Consider the following 15,024-nt stretch of genomic DNA (forward strand, 5'->3'; position numbering starts at 1 on the left):
GTGCACAGACACTAATGAACTTGCATGTTTGCTTCAAGGAGCTGTACCTTTATTGAAGCTTTGCCTATTCTTTGGCGTGCTTTCAAGCTGAGGCTACTGTTCAAATGTGTGGACATTCAAAGGCTGCGCTGGAAGGCTTGGTGCTGCCAAGTACCTCGTGGAAGGAATAACAATCTCAGCAATTAGCAATCTCCCTTGAAACCCAGCCCTGACTCTTACGCTGTTGGAGGCAGGGAAAGGAGCTGTGCTCGGAGCAACTCTCCTTGTTTGAGCTTTTGAGCAGCGGGAAATCAGAGGGACTGACTTGCTGATGTACAGGGGGCAGAAAAGCTGCTGGAACTGTGACAAGCATTGGCAAAGTTTGGAAGCAGAGAAAGCCCAAAGCATCACTGTCCAATGGCTGTGACTAGAAGGATGTTCTAGCAAGCAGTGGCAATGTGTGATTAATAAAAGGAAGGACAGAATAAGGAAACATGGAGAAAATAATATTATTCTTGGACTGAGCCTGCATATTACATGTAAAAACAGCATTCATCTTTTCCTTTTAGAATAAGTGCAGCAATATATTGAATATAACTTTCCTTTCAGCTGTGACAAAATGTTTGGCACCTGGTGCAATGCTATGAGTCTTCTATGGAGGCCATCTCTTTGGTTTCCATGGTTCTTGCAACTTGTCAGGGGGTCACCTGGAAAGCAAAGATATGGCATGGATCTGTGTCAGTCTGCACAGTGGGGGCATGAAATATTTACTCCACACAACCCTAATAGGAGTACTGGAGATCAGATTTTATGGTTGGATCCTCAGTAACATTCCTATTAGGTGCTTTCCACACATTTCTGTCTACCGTGTACCGTTCTGTCTACCTTTCTGTGCATTTATGCACAGTCACACATGCAGAAATAAGTAGACTTAACTAAGCACAAGCTCAATTGCCGCATAGCTCTTCAGTTATGCAGCAAGAGAGCCTTCAGAAGTCTGTGAAGGTTCCAGGGATTGTTGGTGTTTCCATTGCAGAGCTGAAAGTGAGCTTTAGATTTGGCTCTACATGGGGTGAAGAGCACAGGCAATGCCAGCCATGCTTCCACTGGTAATAACTACAGTGTCTGTTAGCTTTTGCTAATCTGCCCAGATGAGGGAGGACTGTCCAGTCTGACCTGCAGTCCCAGAAAGTAAATGCTTCCTGTGAGGCCAGGTATTACTGTTTATTATTTAATATGGAGAATAATAACCTTTGTTGGTCAAGTTTATAGCTCTAGGATGATCTATAATAGTTGTAAATGATTTTTACAAATTAATATTGCTTTCTTTCTAGCTGGTGCTGCCTTTAGATTCAGTTCAATACAGTTCACTCCTTCCTTCCTCTGGGAAGTCAAATCTTTCTGCTGCCTGCAGTGGGGAAGGAAGGCAGGGGAGCCTGGCAGGCTCATGGGGAACTCGGGGCACAGAAATGTTCTTTCTTCACATCAAGGATCAGGCTGTCATCTACAGAAGAGCTATCAGCAGATGCAGAGTGTCCAGGCCCATTTATCTCTGCCAGATGGTGCAAAAATACAAGTCTGAAGCACATGTTGCTCTATTCAACAGAATGCTGTGCCATGCTGTGGCCTCGCTGCCTCTGAACCAATGAGCCTCAGCCAGTGAAATCCCAGTGGCTAAGGACCTAGTAGCCCTCAGCTAAGCCCCTGTGCATGGCTTGTGGGAGCTCAGAGAGACCCAGCTAGGAAGGCTTACAGCCCTGTGGGGACAGACAATAGCATGCTAGAAGAGAAGGTAGGGGTTAAAGAGACCTTAGCGCATATGAAAAAAAGGTAAATATTTGAGGCAAAAAAGCAGAAAGAAGGAATAATGGAGAGAGAAAGACTGGAGAAGGAAGCAAAAAGTATCAAGACAAGGAAAAAGGAGGATGATATTCTGCCAGGAAACAAAGGGATAGTTGTGTGAACAAAGCACTGGGGAAGCATTGGGGAAATGAGGGTTGAGCTCTGCACAAACTTTATGTCTGACACCGGACAAGTCAATTCTCTCTGTCTCCATTTGCAAAGACTACAATGGGAATAATAAAGTCTCCTTTGTTCTGCCTCTCTCTGCTCACATGAGACGTCTCTTCTGTTTGCACACGGTAGAAAGGCAAGAAGCTACTGTACTTCAAACAAAAAATTAAGTCCACTGAGGCTTGGTGGGGGAAAAAGAGAGGTAGGAAGGCAAATAGGCTGTGATAAGCCCAGGATATAAAATTTGAGAAAAAATGAAAGAAAAAGAGACATATAGGAGAGACCTTTATTAAGGGAAGAAGAAAGAATCAATATGGACCGGATTAATCCTACTGTGTTGCCTCTTGGACTCCAGTGGAGCTCCTCAAGGGGTGAGTTAAGCCTAAGGAGTTCAGTTTTGTTTTGTTAAAGAAACTGCATGCCAAAATTTTTAAATAGTCAAATCTGTTCTGAGAACTATGAGAATGTGGGCTTTCGTGAAACGTTGCATAGGACTTAGGATGAACAACTCCTGCTGAAGGCAACAGGAGCCAAGTGATTAAGCCCCATGCAGTGCTCTGACAAGAGGCCTTCTTCTAGCCTACGCATACGTTTTTCAGTATAGAAAGTATTTCCATATTTCCTGCAGCTGATCTTTATTTGAAGCCAAAAGCACACTGCATTTTTTCAGATCACAGTTAAAGCTTTTCTAGGAAGAGCAACTCCGTATCAGACCAAGGGTCCATGTAGCCCAAGACAGTATCTCCAACAGAGGCTTCTGACCTCTGCTGAGAGAAAGAGAGAAAGAAATCCTAAATCCTGTGAGACTCTTTTCAGGGATAATTTATATTTCGCTCCAGGAGTTAGCATTTGGCTTCCACTCCAAAGACTGAAGGCTTATATTCTTTCCAAAACTCTTGTTTGTTTTCTTAATCTTTACAGTTCCCTGGAGTTGTTTGCTGTTTGCAGATCTGTGGCCCACTGGGGAAGCCCTTTGAGCTGCTGACCTGCATGTCCTGCAGCAGCAAGTTCCCTGGGCATCTGGGGCATTTGTGCAGGGAAAAAAAGAAAAATTTTCTTTTATTGGTATGCTGCATTTGATGTAGAAATGTGCCTTAAGCTTCCCATCTTGCCCAGCTGGCTTCTCATTACAGCATCTCACCTAAAACTGTGAGATGCTTCTGCTGCACAGGGAATCCCTGGCTAGGAGATGAGCTGTGCATTTGCAACGTTGATCTGCCCTGAAAAATGACTCAGCCGTGCTGAGCAAGCATTTCTTAAATTTTTCAGTGTTTCCAAGTTTCCAAGAATACATTCTTCTGTCAGCTACTCCTGCAGGCATGGTGTGCTTTCTTCTTGTGTGGGGACAGCATGCTAAGCCCAGGATGTGGCAAAGATGTGAAATGCTGTGAGTTGGCTGAAATATGGCACTGTGCTATCTGCACCTCTGATTCTCTTCTGGTAAATAAGTGATTGCAATACTCTAGCTTTTTCACAGAGCAGTTAGACCTGCAGGTGAAAGAGCAGGAAGGACAATGTTGCATATACCCATGATTATGACAATGGTGAACCAGCAAACCAGTGCATGGATGAAGTGCCAGATGTCCAGCCTGCCCTTCCATCATCTATCTGTCCTTCTCTGTTCATTTACTGCAGAGGGACTTGAGCCTTGTAAGGGCAGGAGAGCAGTGTCAGGCAGGATGCCTTCATCAGTGTCCAGGAACAAACTGGCTAGGTGGCTGTACATCCAGAGCTCTGTGGAAAAATTAGGTGGTGCTATGCAGACATGGCTTCAGATCCAGCAAGCAAGTAAACAAAACAACTGTATTAGAAACAGCTGGTGGTGAGGATGAAACCGAGCATTATTAGGGATATGTTTGTAATAACTTATGTTCTGGGTAATGCATTGTTGCTGTTCTCAGCCCTCCTGGAGACAGATGCTGGAGACCATTGCTTTTGTAGCCTTCATTACAGCCATTGGTTTTCCTGTTCATATATCTCTTTTTCCAGTCATTACTGGAAAACCTAACAGCATGCTCTGAGATGCAGCTGCCAACATGTGACTTTTTTCAGGAGCCGGAGTCATCTTAAAGGCATTGGCCACAGACCGGTCTGCAGTTCCAGAGCTGCTGCTCGAGTGAACACATACTCTGCCCTGAGTCAGGGCATTGCTTCAGATGCTGTTGTACCTTTGGGAATGTAACCCCTCATCCTGAGGGAAGTTTTGCAGATTTGGAGAGCTTTTGTGGATTCCCTGGCTCAGTTTTCCTGAGGGATTCCCTTCCCTCAGGAAGGAGGGCTCCGTTTTCCAATTCCTTCACCTTTACCATTTTCACCTGTCCTGGGGAATACTGAGAAAGCTGAAAATGTCTGCTGGTGGCACCATCCCCACTGGTGTCTGTCCTTGCCTCTCCTGCACACAGCCAAAGCACTGGGGCTGTTAGCAGCAAACTGTCTGCCTGCAGCTCTGGATGTGATAATCTTTTGAAATCATAGAGCTTTCTCCTGGTTTCCATGTATATTGCCTGTGAGATATACAGAGGTAGGAGAGTGCTTTAAGTTGCACTGAGCCCTCAGTGTAGTAGGATAAGTTAATAGCAAAGTCTCATTTCTTTAATGCAGAGTATGCGAAGTCTTGCTTACTTAAACACAGAAAGAATTCAGCAATTAAAATTCTAAGTGCTTTTCTGACACAAAATTCTCCCTAAAAATTCTCTTAGGACTGTGTTCCAAAACCTACTTAAATGCGTTTACATCAATTTCTCCTCCTTTTTATATCTCCCTCCATTTTATTAACCTTTCAGAACTTTTGAAGTAGTGAAATTCTCAAATTTGATGAAGTGACATGAGTTGACTGTCTGTATTTTGATTTCACAAGCATATCTCTTTTGATGCTAATGATATTAATTTATCAGCCGTAAGGGTCTAGCTCTTAGTGCTTTTATGTAAATTGTAGACTTTTCCAGACTCACTTTAAGAAACATAAAACTTGGAGGAAATACATGCTTTCATCTGATCTACCCTTCTTGTCCTCTTTTGCAGGCTCATTCCGAAATGATGGCTTAAAAGCTGCTGATGTCCTTCCTATACTGAAGGAGAAAGTGGCCTTCGTATCAGGTGAGCGCATCCTTCCTGGTTCCCTCTATCCCAGCACAAGCACTGGCTGCTGCATACTGGTCCTTATGGTGCACAAGTTTGTTTGTGCACCATATGGTTCATGTTTGGATGGCAGTACTTAAATTAGCTCTTGTGCTAAAAAAAATAAGGGCTATATGCAGAACAGGGTTACCCAGTAACACCCAGAGAGCAGGAAATTGGCCCACGGTGGTCTTCTTCATATTCTGAGAAACAGGTAAATGGGCAGGACAGGAGGCATAAAATACAGCTTTTTAGCTCCAACCCAGACCTGGGCTGTTTCAGGACTCAGGATGGTTCAGGTCAGGGATCCAGCCTGAGTTCAGGGTCTTTGAATCACCAGTGTTTGTCTTGCTATCCCAGTCTGCAGTAGAAGTACCACTGATGCTATATTCACCGGGGAAGAGAACACGTGAACCAATTGCAAACTTGCATGAAGTCATTCAAACTGCATTATAAAAAGTGAGTATTTCCAGTGCCTGCATTTTTGCCAAGGGCAAGCCATTCAATCATCTTTTGGTGATCTTGCCTAATGCAAGAAGAAAGTTAGCATCAAGCAGTTATCCTGCTCTTCCCTTTTTGCTTTCACTGCTCCAAAGAGAGGGATGTCATAATAAAAACAGTGTACCTGAAGATCTGCTTGTGACATGAAGCTGAACTGGGTGCTCTGTGGAAGCAAAAGATAGGATGGCTTCAGATGGAATATTTAATAAGAACAGCTTGTCTGTATTGTTTATGTAGCCCTTCCCTTATGGTGCCTGAGTTCATCTCAGAGCCAAGGCATCTCACATCAACCCATCAACTCATTACATGCTGTTCTGGTCCATACTTGCCTTGTATGTGTGGAGGAGGGCTGAATGAGCTGTGCCAACACACCTCAGGGTTTTCTTACCATGATCTGCAGCAGATGCAGGTTCTCATAGACTCACCATGCTCAAAATATTCCTGTTCCTGGCCCAGCTCACTAGACAACAGCCCCAGCATTTCTACCTGCTCTCCAAGCTATTCGAATGCAATGGCTATGTGCAACAGGTATGTGGGGCCTTTGAAGACAGAATGTGCTGAGGCTCTAGTGTATTACAGTAGCCCCAGCATCACCCCCAGCACAGAATTTAACTGCTCCAACTTTCCCAGGGCTGGTGGAAGCAGATGAAGACAAGAATTGGAGTGCTTCAGCTGATTGCTAGGTTTAATTAAAATGGAATAACTTCCCAGAATATTCTTTGAGCACATCACAGAAATTTTGCCAAAAAGAAAAATCAAATTACTGAACTTTGTGAAAAAATATATATATATCTCCCAGCTGTAGATAGCACAGAGTCTGCGAGCACATTGCATTTGCAGTCAGACTTCCTGAAGGAAAAGCAGAGTTTTATTGAGTCTTCTTCAGAGTTTTACACTACAGTTAATTTTAACAATAAGAAAACAGTGAAGTTGTCAAGGAGTTCATCTTGTCCTTACACCAGCAGAATTTATCAGTACACAAAGCATTCTGCTGAACATTTCAGTTGCATGTTTTTGTTGTTTTTTTTTTTCTTTTCTCATCTGCTCTAACTCACCACCTTGTCTTTTCAGCCCTGATGTGGCAGAGAACAAATGAGCTCAGGATGGCACAGCTGCACTGCTCTGTGTTTCAGCTTTGTGCACACCCCATACTTTAACCATGCAGAACATGAGGACAGCAGGCAGGTCACCTGCCCACACCACTGTGTAACCTCAGGGCCACTCTCAAGCTTGCAGAAGTGCACTTAAATTCCAAATTGAAATACAGCTCTAATTAGCTGGGCACAGATTCACCCAGCCTGAATTATGCCTGGGGCTCAGTGCTGGTGCTTTCTCCTTGCTGGCTCAGCCAGTGGCAGGCACAGAGCTTTGCATCAGCATCACTGTGCCAAGGGAAGATTTAGGGATGGATAATGGTACAGTTTTCTTCCTGGAACTGGTTCTTGACTTCTTTCAGTGACCCTACTGGACTGAACTCAAGCAAAGTTCATATGTCTGTATATCTAAATAGCACCTGAAAATCCCATTCCAACTCTAATAAGTGCGAAGAGAGACTGAGCAGTCACAGTACATCCCAGCCATCACAGTCTAATCACTTCCGTCAGTGGTCTTGTTGCAGCAGATTAAGCCAGGGGCAGGAGGAGGCTTTGGCCACCTGCTTGTTGCCTAAACCCTGATAAAATCTTGGCTTTGCCTGTATGGTTCACTATGTCACTTCCGGCAATGGAATGGCTTTGGGAACCATTAGGGAGCCAGCTACAAGCCAAAGGCTGATTTTTATATTCTGGGAAGGAGATGAGCACAGAAGAAAGGAAATAAAACAGGCTGTAGATTATTTTGGTGGATTTTTTCAGTGAGAGGTGGTGAAAGTGATATTTTGGAAGCTGTGGCTTCAGCCTTTCCTGGGAAACACAGATGCTGCTTTGGAAGGAAGGTTAAACTTGGGATGCTGTTCAGCTGCTTGAATATATTCCTAGTAGATTTTCTGTTGTCAGTGCAGCATAGAAGGAAGTGGATGAGACCCTCAGGAGAGGGAGAGGTACATGTTACCATGTTGGAGCTTCTCATACACTTAGGCTGCGTAAAGATTTTTAGTTCATTAATGCAGGGAGATGTGCTGAAACTATTTGCCCTTTCCTTACATCCCACCCAGAAGAGTTTGCAGGATCTCTCCCAGCACTTTCTGAGAGGATGGGTGAGCATGGAAGAATCAGCAGCAAAAGGCAGAAGGGCGTAATAATTTGGTGATTTGGTGATAGGGGCACAGTGACATCTGAGCCTGAAGGGAAAACAGAGATTTCCCAAAAGGTCCTTCCGAGGGAGAAGTTCAGTGTAAATAGATCAGATGAAAGGACAACTTTGCAATTAGGTTTTGCTAAATTTAGGCTGGCAGGATGAATCCAAAATGAAAGCTTAGAGATTATTTTATTTCTGAGACTGGAGTCTGGGAAAAGTTTGCTCTGAGGTAAAGACTGTTAGAAGGGGAGACGGTGACCCTCTCAAAAACCGCATGTCTCAAGTCCCAACAGGTCGCTTAGTGCCAGAAATGTGATCCTGAGGCCCTCTGAGTGCTGGAAGAGTTCAGATCCAGGTTTCAGGAGGTCCCCAGTGATGATATGTGGACACTGGAATTTGTATTGGGAATGGAACTAACCAAAATATTTAAATTTTGAATGATGTAAACATTCTGTGTTTGCACAGATAGTTTTGATTCAAATTTTATTAGTTTCTGTTCTCCTCTTCCTCTGGAGTGGAAATTTCAAATGTAGCATCAACAATTCTTCTATATTTTGTTAGAAAAAAACATCTTCTTGTTTATACCATTCCCTGACATAGCTTGGAATCAAGGGACATTCCAAAGAGAGGAAATATGCTATTAGAAATACATAACATTCCTTGACTATTGAATTCTCCTTGTAGTTTTAGTTCATCATCCTTTCATCTAAAATTTGCTGCTGCATTGATGCAGATATTTCTTTGAAAAAGAAAATGAGGAAGTTTAGACTGTAAACTTTCCATGTCTTTTTATGAGATCTGAGGCTGCACGTTTGTTTAGGTTGGTTTTGTTTCTTTTGCTTTTTAAGATGTTAGGTCATTTGTGAGGACAGAGAAGAGCCTTTACCTATGGGGACTGTATAGTTATCATCATCAGGACCCTAAGATTAGAGAAGAAATCAAAAAGTTCTGTGGGATTTCTGATTTCACTTACGGTTGTGATGATACACAGATAACACATTACTAGTATGCAGAATTAGTTGCAATTATTTTTTCCATAAGTCTTAACTATGGCAATGGACTACATGAAGTGATTTCTGTGGAAAGTGTGTAGTCATTGCAAACACTTACTGTCCTGACTCACCAAGATCCACCACCCATCTCCTTACAGCAGGGATATTTCTCCTTTATGTATTTCCTTATAGCATGGGTGAAAGTAGAGATAGTTGCCTCGTGGAGACACAAAACAGTTCAAGTCCCTTACAAAAATAGACAGAAAATCAACCCAATCACAGTATTTATCTGAAAAGGCCCATAAGAACTTATGGGATGTAAATCACACTATGAGGGCAATCCAGACACACTGGACTCCTCACCACGTCCTTGAACAGAGCACGTGGGTCCCTGCATCCAGTCATGTGGGTTTAGCTTTTAAATTAGTGATAAGGACTTTTGAAATAACAATAAGAGGAAGGAACTAAGCCCATGAAGCAAGAAGATCTGTATACATCCCATCCTGTTCCAGCTCACAGGACTTTTTACTCCCAAAAGACACAGTGAGCTCCACATGTTTCACAGCAAAGGTCTCTTCTTCATTTACACAGGCAGGTAAGAGATGTTCTTATGCAGAAATGCAGCCTGGGAGTCTATAAAACAACACGAAGAAACAGGGAGACAACTGTAGCATCTGAGATAGTTAATATGATAACAACCAAATGTTTTTGTAATTTTGCAGTAAGGTGTGCACTTGTATCCCACTGATAAGACTCATGTCATCTGAAAACATTCTTATTTCTGTTAAAGTACTTTGGTTCATAGCTTATGGTGTTATTTTGTGTTTGTTTTTGTTGCTTTTTTTTTTAATTTTTCCCTTAGGAATCAGTTTTAATGTACAAGAAGCACTGAAATTCACAACTGGGTATCCCCTCCGTCTTACCAAATGGCTGATTTTTTGATGTATCTCTTTGTAGGAAAATATAGACTAATTGAGGTGGAAATATTCTTCTGAAATGTGCCATTTCAGAAACATTTTTGTCTGATGCTGCTTTCCAACTCTAGGTCAAATTTCTTCCTTAAGCCAGAGAGGAAAAAGATTTCCTCATAGCAACTATTAAGCCTGATATTTTGAACTTTCCCCCGAACTTCCATTAGCTTGCAGGAGCCTCTACTTGACTGTAGCTGCTGAGGACTTCTCTGCTGTGACGTGGCAAACCTAGCAGTCAGTTGTGTTGAATCCATTCATTAAATTATTCAATTTTCTGATGTGACATCAGAAACTTTGCCACTGCTGTGTTTCTGTCCTCACCTCAAACCAGGAAGACAAATACTGTGTGATCAGAGTGAATGCAGCCTGTCTTTGCTTCTTGCTCTGTACTAAAATGATGCTCATGATGTGCTGCTGTCAGCAGTGCGACTGACATGGCCATGAGTTCTTTTGTTCCTTGTTTTTCTCTACAGGAGGAAGAGGTTTTGCAGTGGGGTATTTTTTTGGGCAGATTTGGAGTTTATTTTATTTTGATTCTACATTGCTTTTTTAAATCAATACAGATATTCTTTAACACGTCTGTGATAGAGAGGAAAAAATCTTAGAACTTCTTTGTGTGGGTGTTGAAAGGAATCAATATTTGCATAGGTAAAGGACAGTGTTGAAGAGATTAGTTCTCTGCTCCCCAGATACTTCACAGTAAATCCACATCTTCCAGGGGAAGAAGTAAGCTCCTCTGGAAGATTTATCTTCCACACAAAGAAGCTCTTCCTTTACAGTAACACATCTCACTTGCCCTTCATTTTGTTTTATTGGGGCAATAATTTCCTCAGTGGGAAATGAATCAATTTTCCTAGTAGTTTGTTGGCAAGTAATCATTTAAAATGAAAGAATACCTCAAAATACTTGTATTAATAAGAAAAAGTACACTATGAGCCGAAACAAGTCTTTTCAAATCCATGCACCCATGCTTTCCATTGCAGTGGAACAAATCCATCAGGTGAAAAAAGGACTCATCCAGTGGCTGTGCTGAGCATCCCATCTCCAGCCACTTCTCTGATCTGTTCTGCTAAAAGATCTGGTGGGAACACACAGCGTTGTTTCTTCAGTCATTAATGTAATGTTGCAGATGTTTGCTATTGGGATTTGGTTCATGCTTGATACTTCATACTTGATACTGGGATATAGGATGCTGCAAAAAGGAACATGCCAGTGGATCAGATCCTGGTGACTGCACTGCAGCTGAGTTAATTTGCAAGATGGATATGTTGTGGGAGGTTATATTTCCTTCACTATTGCACTATAATTACCTGCTTTGAAATCAACTGAATTTGAGTGTGGTCTTACAGATAATCCTATATAGACCCTTAGAATAAATTAGTGCCTCTTGATGCTGGAAAAGTTTTACCACAGAACTCTGTTCACAAGTCTGGTAGCAGACACTCTCTCAGAGCTCAGCTATGGTAGAGAAAGGAAAATAAATATTATTTTAAGTCTGGATATCAATTCCTTGATACTTTCCTTCATAGGAAGTCTGTCAATTAGATTTAAAAGTCCAGAGCATATTGCTTGTCATTTTATAGAGCCGCCTGGCATCAGCTGAGCTTGTTCTTTCTCCTCGTTCTCTTCATTATCATTCATTTTTTCACCATATTTTGGACACAAATAACTTTTGAGGAGTATTTCTGTTTCTCTGGAAAGTCACTTATGGGCTCAGCAGAGTCTGCAGCACCAAGATTGATCAGCATATGATCTGCTATGCTGTGATATGATAGGGGTCAGATGAAACAGCCATTTGAACTGCAGCAGACACCTGAACATATGCCAGAAGTGCTGTGTTCTACTTCTGTCTCCATTGCTGATATGTTGTAGGATCTTAGTCAAGGTACTTGAGAGCCGTTACTTGTATGAGTATTTGTCTTTCTGGTTAATTCTTGTGAATTTCTGCTTATGAAGAGCATATTTGCAAAAGGAAGCAAAGAGTTTGAATAACCTTAAATATAGTTAAACACAATCAGAAAAGCATCAAGGTGGAATGGTTGATATAAGTAGAGTGATGAGGCTTTACAACAGAGCTCTATAAAGTCCTTATCCGTTGTGCACAAGAAGTCTGCATTAAAGAGAACATATGTATTCTGTTCCCAAAAAGGATTCTACAGAGCTGGAATTTTACTTTTTTGTGTGCTATAGGGTATGGATGTTTCACAGGACTTGGAAAGGCCCATACCCACAGTGCACATTAGTAAATTTGGGTTGGCCAACATCTTTCCTTTCCTGAGGTCAGTTTCATGAGCCACCATGGGTAGAAGCATTTCGGCTCACCACTGAAGTAAGAAATATCAGGCAGCTGCTAGGGCAGGAGTCTTGTGTTTGGAAACCCTTCGCTCTCAGTTGAAGTCTTGACCAGAAAAGTGGTCTCCAGTATGTCACTGAGAACTGCCCACGTTTTTTGTTCTCTGTTATATTACCCCTGTTCTCAGATTTTCTGCGTTTTCTTTAATGTTTTCTTTTAATATGTAGAAGTAGTGCTCATCATGCCTTATGACATTACTGGAGTATATCCTGCATTATTTGTGGAGAAAAAATAAGTGATTCTACTTTGGGGACCAGATACTGAATTTAGCGATTGTTTCTATGCAAGCTAGAAGAAAGTGAGGTGGAAAGACTGGGCAACGCTGTCGACAAAGGATTTTGTAGGAGGAATGCAAGACATATATGGCTAAATATTTGTTTTCAGTGCACTTTTTGCCCTGATGAACATGTGTTTTTCAGACTCCTTTTTCCAGAGCACTAATAACTAGGCCATCTGTTTGTCTCTCTAAATCAGAACAAACTCCATGAAAGCCCACCTTGAAAAACAATTAGGAATTATCAGCTGTTTGTTTTAGCATTTAATAACTGTAATTAGCAAACATAATGACATGTTTGATTATTGCATCCTATGTCTGTGAGCCCAGTGGGAAGCAGAAGATGGGACATATTGATTACAGCAATTGAGCTTCTTCGCTCCCCTCCAATTCTTGAGGCTGTGCATGTAAAATCAGTGTGCAAATCAAGGCTGACTTGAAGCAAGATTAGCCTCTGTGAGTGGGTTGCTTGCAAGAAGGGATGGTTTCTACAAGGGTTTTAATTTAGTACTTTTATCTTAAGTACAGCAAAACCCTAATACAGTGGAAGGTTCAGAAAACCTCATTTCTACTCCTGATCCTTCAGATGTCTTGCTTTGAGATCTGGGGTGAATTTCTTCGCCCTCTGCTCTTTGCTATCACCCTCAGTTAAAAAGGAGATAATAATACAGAAGAGGACAGCTATGTATGAGATGTTAGAACCTCTGTAGAGCCAATGCAAAAAGAATTTCTTCTTTTAATGGCTTTTTTACATTAGGTGGTGTAAATATCCAACTTACACTCTGATAAGGCTGAGGTTTGCAGTTTTAAGGCACCACAGAAAAGCCAATGTTTATTAGTATTTAAAGAGCAGCCACAGTTGCTGAACTCTACAGGTCCTTGAGTGAATTAAACACACTGTGCTCTGGAAGAAACCTGACATTTCTTCATGCAGGCTCTTCAAAAAGTTGTAAATAATGCAAGCATTCATAAAAATTAGGGATTGCTCATGACTAATTGGAAACAAATGAAGGATTTTAATATGCAATGCACTTGTAAGAATAATTTCATCCTATTATTCAAAGCGTAGAGCAGTAATTTTTATCACAAATGAGAAACATTTGTTCCTAAACCTCAGATTTCTTGAGGTTTGCCTCCTGTCTCCTTGTTTAGCCTTGCTACAGGAGGCAATTATTCATCTTTCCACCATCCAGAAAACTCCAACTGGGTCACTATGAAACCTTCCTCCTCCAAAGAGAATTAACCCATTTTCTTCAGTTTGTCCTGGTAACTTCTGACTCCAGAGCCGTATTTATCCTGCTCCCCAAGGGACAGTTCAGCTGAACTGGCAAAGGAGAAGTTTTATCCTGAAGCAAAGACAGTGCAGAAATATTTTGGCCTCTGTTCCCCTTTCTGCAGCTGACAGTCCTTGCATTATTGTTAGCAGAAATATAAATAATTTTCTGACTAAACTTCCAGAAGTCAGATTTTTTTTAGAACTCACTTTAGTGGAAATATAATTGGGAAATCAGTCCCTGAACCCAAAACCAATTTTTGATCATGACCAAACTGAGGCAAACAGGAGCATCGTAGTGGTCAGGGCTGTGGGAAGATGGCGACTCTTTTTGGGTGCTTCATATCCTAAGAGAGGATTAGAACTCTGGGCTGGGTTGTCTCCTTCACCTTGTCTCTTAGCACTTTTTCCCTTTGTGGAAATATTTAAATTATTGGGACTGGAGGAGGAGGGGGGAGCCTGACTAAGCAGTGGGCAGCATGTTCTTCTGGGATGCAATTCAAGTTCATGTCTCCGCTTCAGTGAATATCTGGAAACTTTTGAAAGCCTTGGTTACATCTTGATATGATGGGAAAGTTTTCAAAACCTTGAAAAGCTTCCCGTGTTGCAAAAAATCTTTCCCACCAACTTCGGTTTCTATATTGGTTTGCCATTCCATAGGCTGGCTTGCTTTTCTGTTGTTCACATCATGCATGATATAATGGTTTTGGCATTGTTATGGTGTGTGAAATAATCCAACAAAGGGAGCATGTGCTTAAAATAAGGATTTTTTAAGGCATGTACGTAGGCCTGAAAATAAAAATGAAGATATTTCCTTGTAAATCACATCCTTGTTACATTACTCCTCCATCCTCATTCTCTCTGGCAGAGGGATGGGACAGCCAGGATGAGATTGAATTCCCTGCATCCTTCTAGCCCTGAATGAGTGTGCTCATTTCAGCAGAGGCACTGGGACTTTGAGAGCAAGAGCCCTATTTGGGCAGGAGTGGAAGGAGCAAGAGGCCTCTCAGGAGTCATTCAGAGAACCAGGACACTGCCCCTTGTGAGCCAAAGGCAAATATTGGGCACATACTGTCAGCAGAGTTTAGACAGGACAGGTTTTGTACTCCATACGTACCCCTGGCTGCAGGGGAACTCAAAATATACATATATATGCTTCTGTGTGACTTTGGGTCATATAGAGAGACACATTTTGCTCACCTTTGAGGTGAGCTTGTACCTATCATGGCATCAACAGAATAGACAATCTCAGAGTAAAATGGATGGTGCTGTGCTGTGAGCTGGGAACTGCATCTACAAGTAATCTCTGCCTTGTA

General features: G+C 41.9%; 1 protein-coding gene across 7 annotated transcripts in view; it reads left to right on the forward strand.

Annotated features, from left to right (window-relative positions):
• The window catches only part of KALRN (kalirin RhoGEF kinase), a 447,237-nt gene that overhangs the window by 143,232 nt on the left and 288,981 nt on the right, over positions 1 to 15,024 (forward strand). For 6 of the 7 annotated variants that reach the window (XM_042827277.1, XM_042827280.1, XM_042827273.1 and 3 more), the window contains exon 2: positions 5,014 to 5,088. In XM_042827277.1, the coding sequence (XP_042683211.1) occupies positions 5,014 to 5,088 (75 nt within the window). Of the gene's footprint in view, positions 1 to 5,013; positions 5,089 to 9,332; positions 9,433 to 15,024 lie in introns of those variants that run through there. The other variant, XM_042827276.1, reaches the window with a different exon arrangement.

The sequence above is a fragment of the Centrocercus urophasianus genome, unplaced genomic scaffold, assembly GCF_019232065.1.
Source record: "Centrocercus urophasianus isolate 14NV4802_14NV808 unplaced genomic scaffold, USGS_Curo_1.0 seq_28, whole genome shotgun sequence".
Lineage (NCBI taxonomy): Eukaryota > Metazoa > Chordata > Aves > Galliformes > Phasianidae > Centrocercus > Centrocercus urophasianus.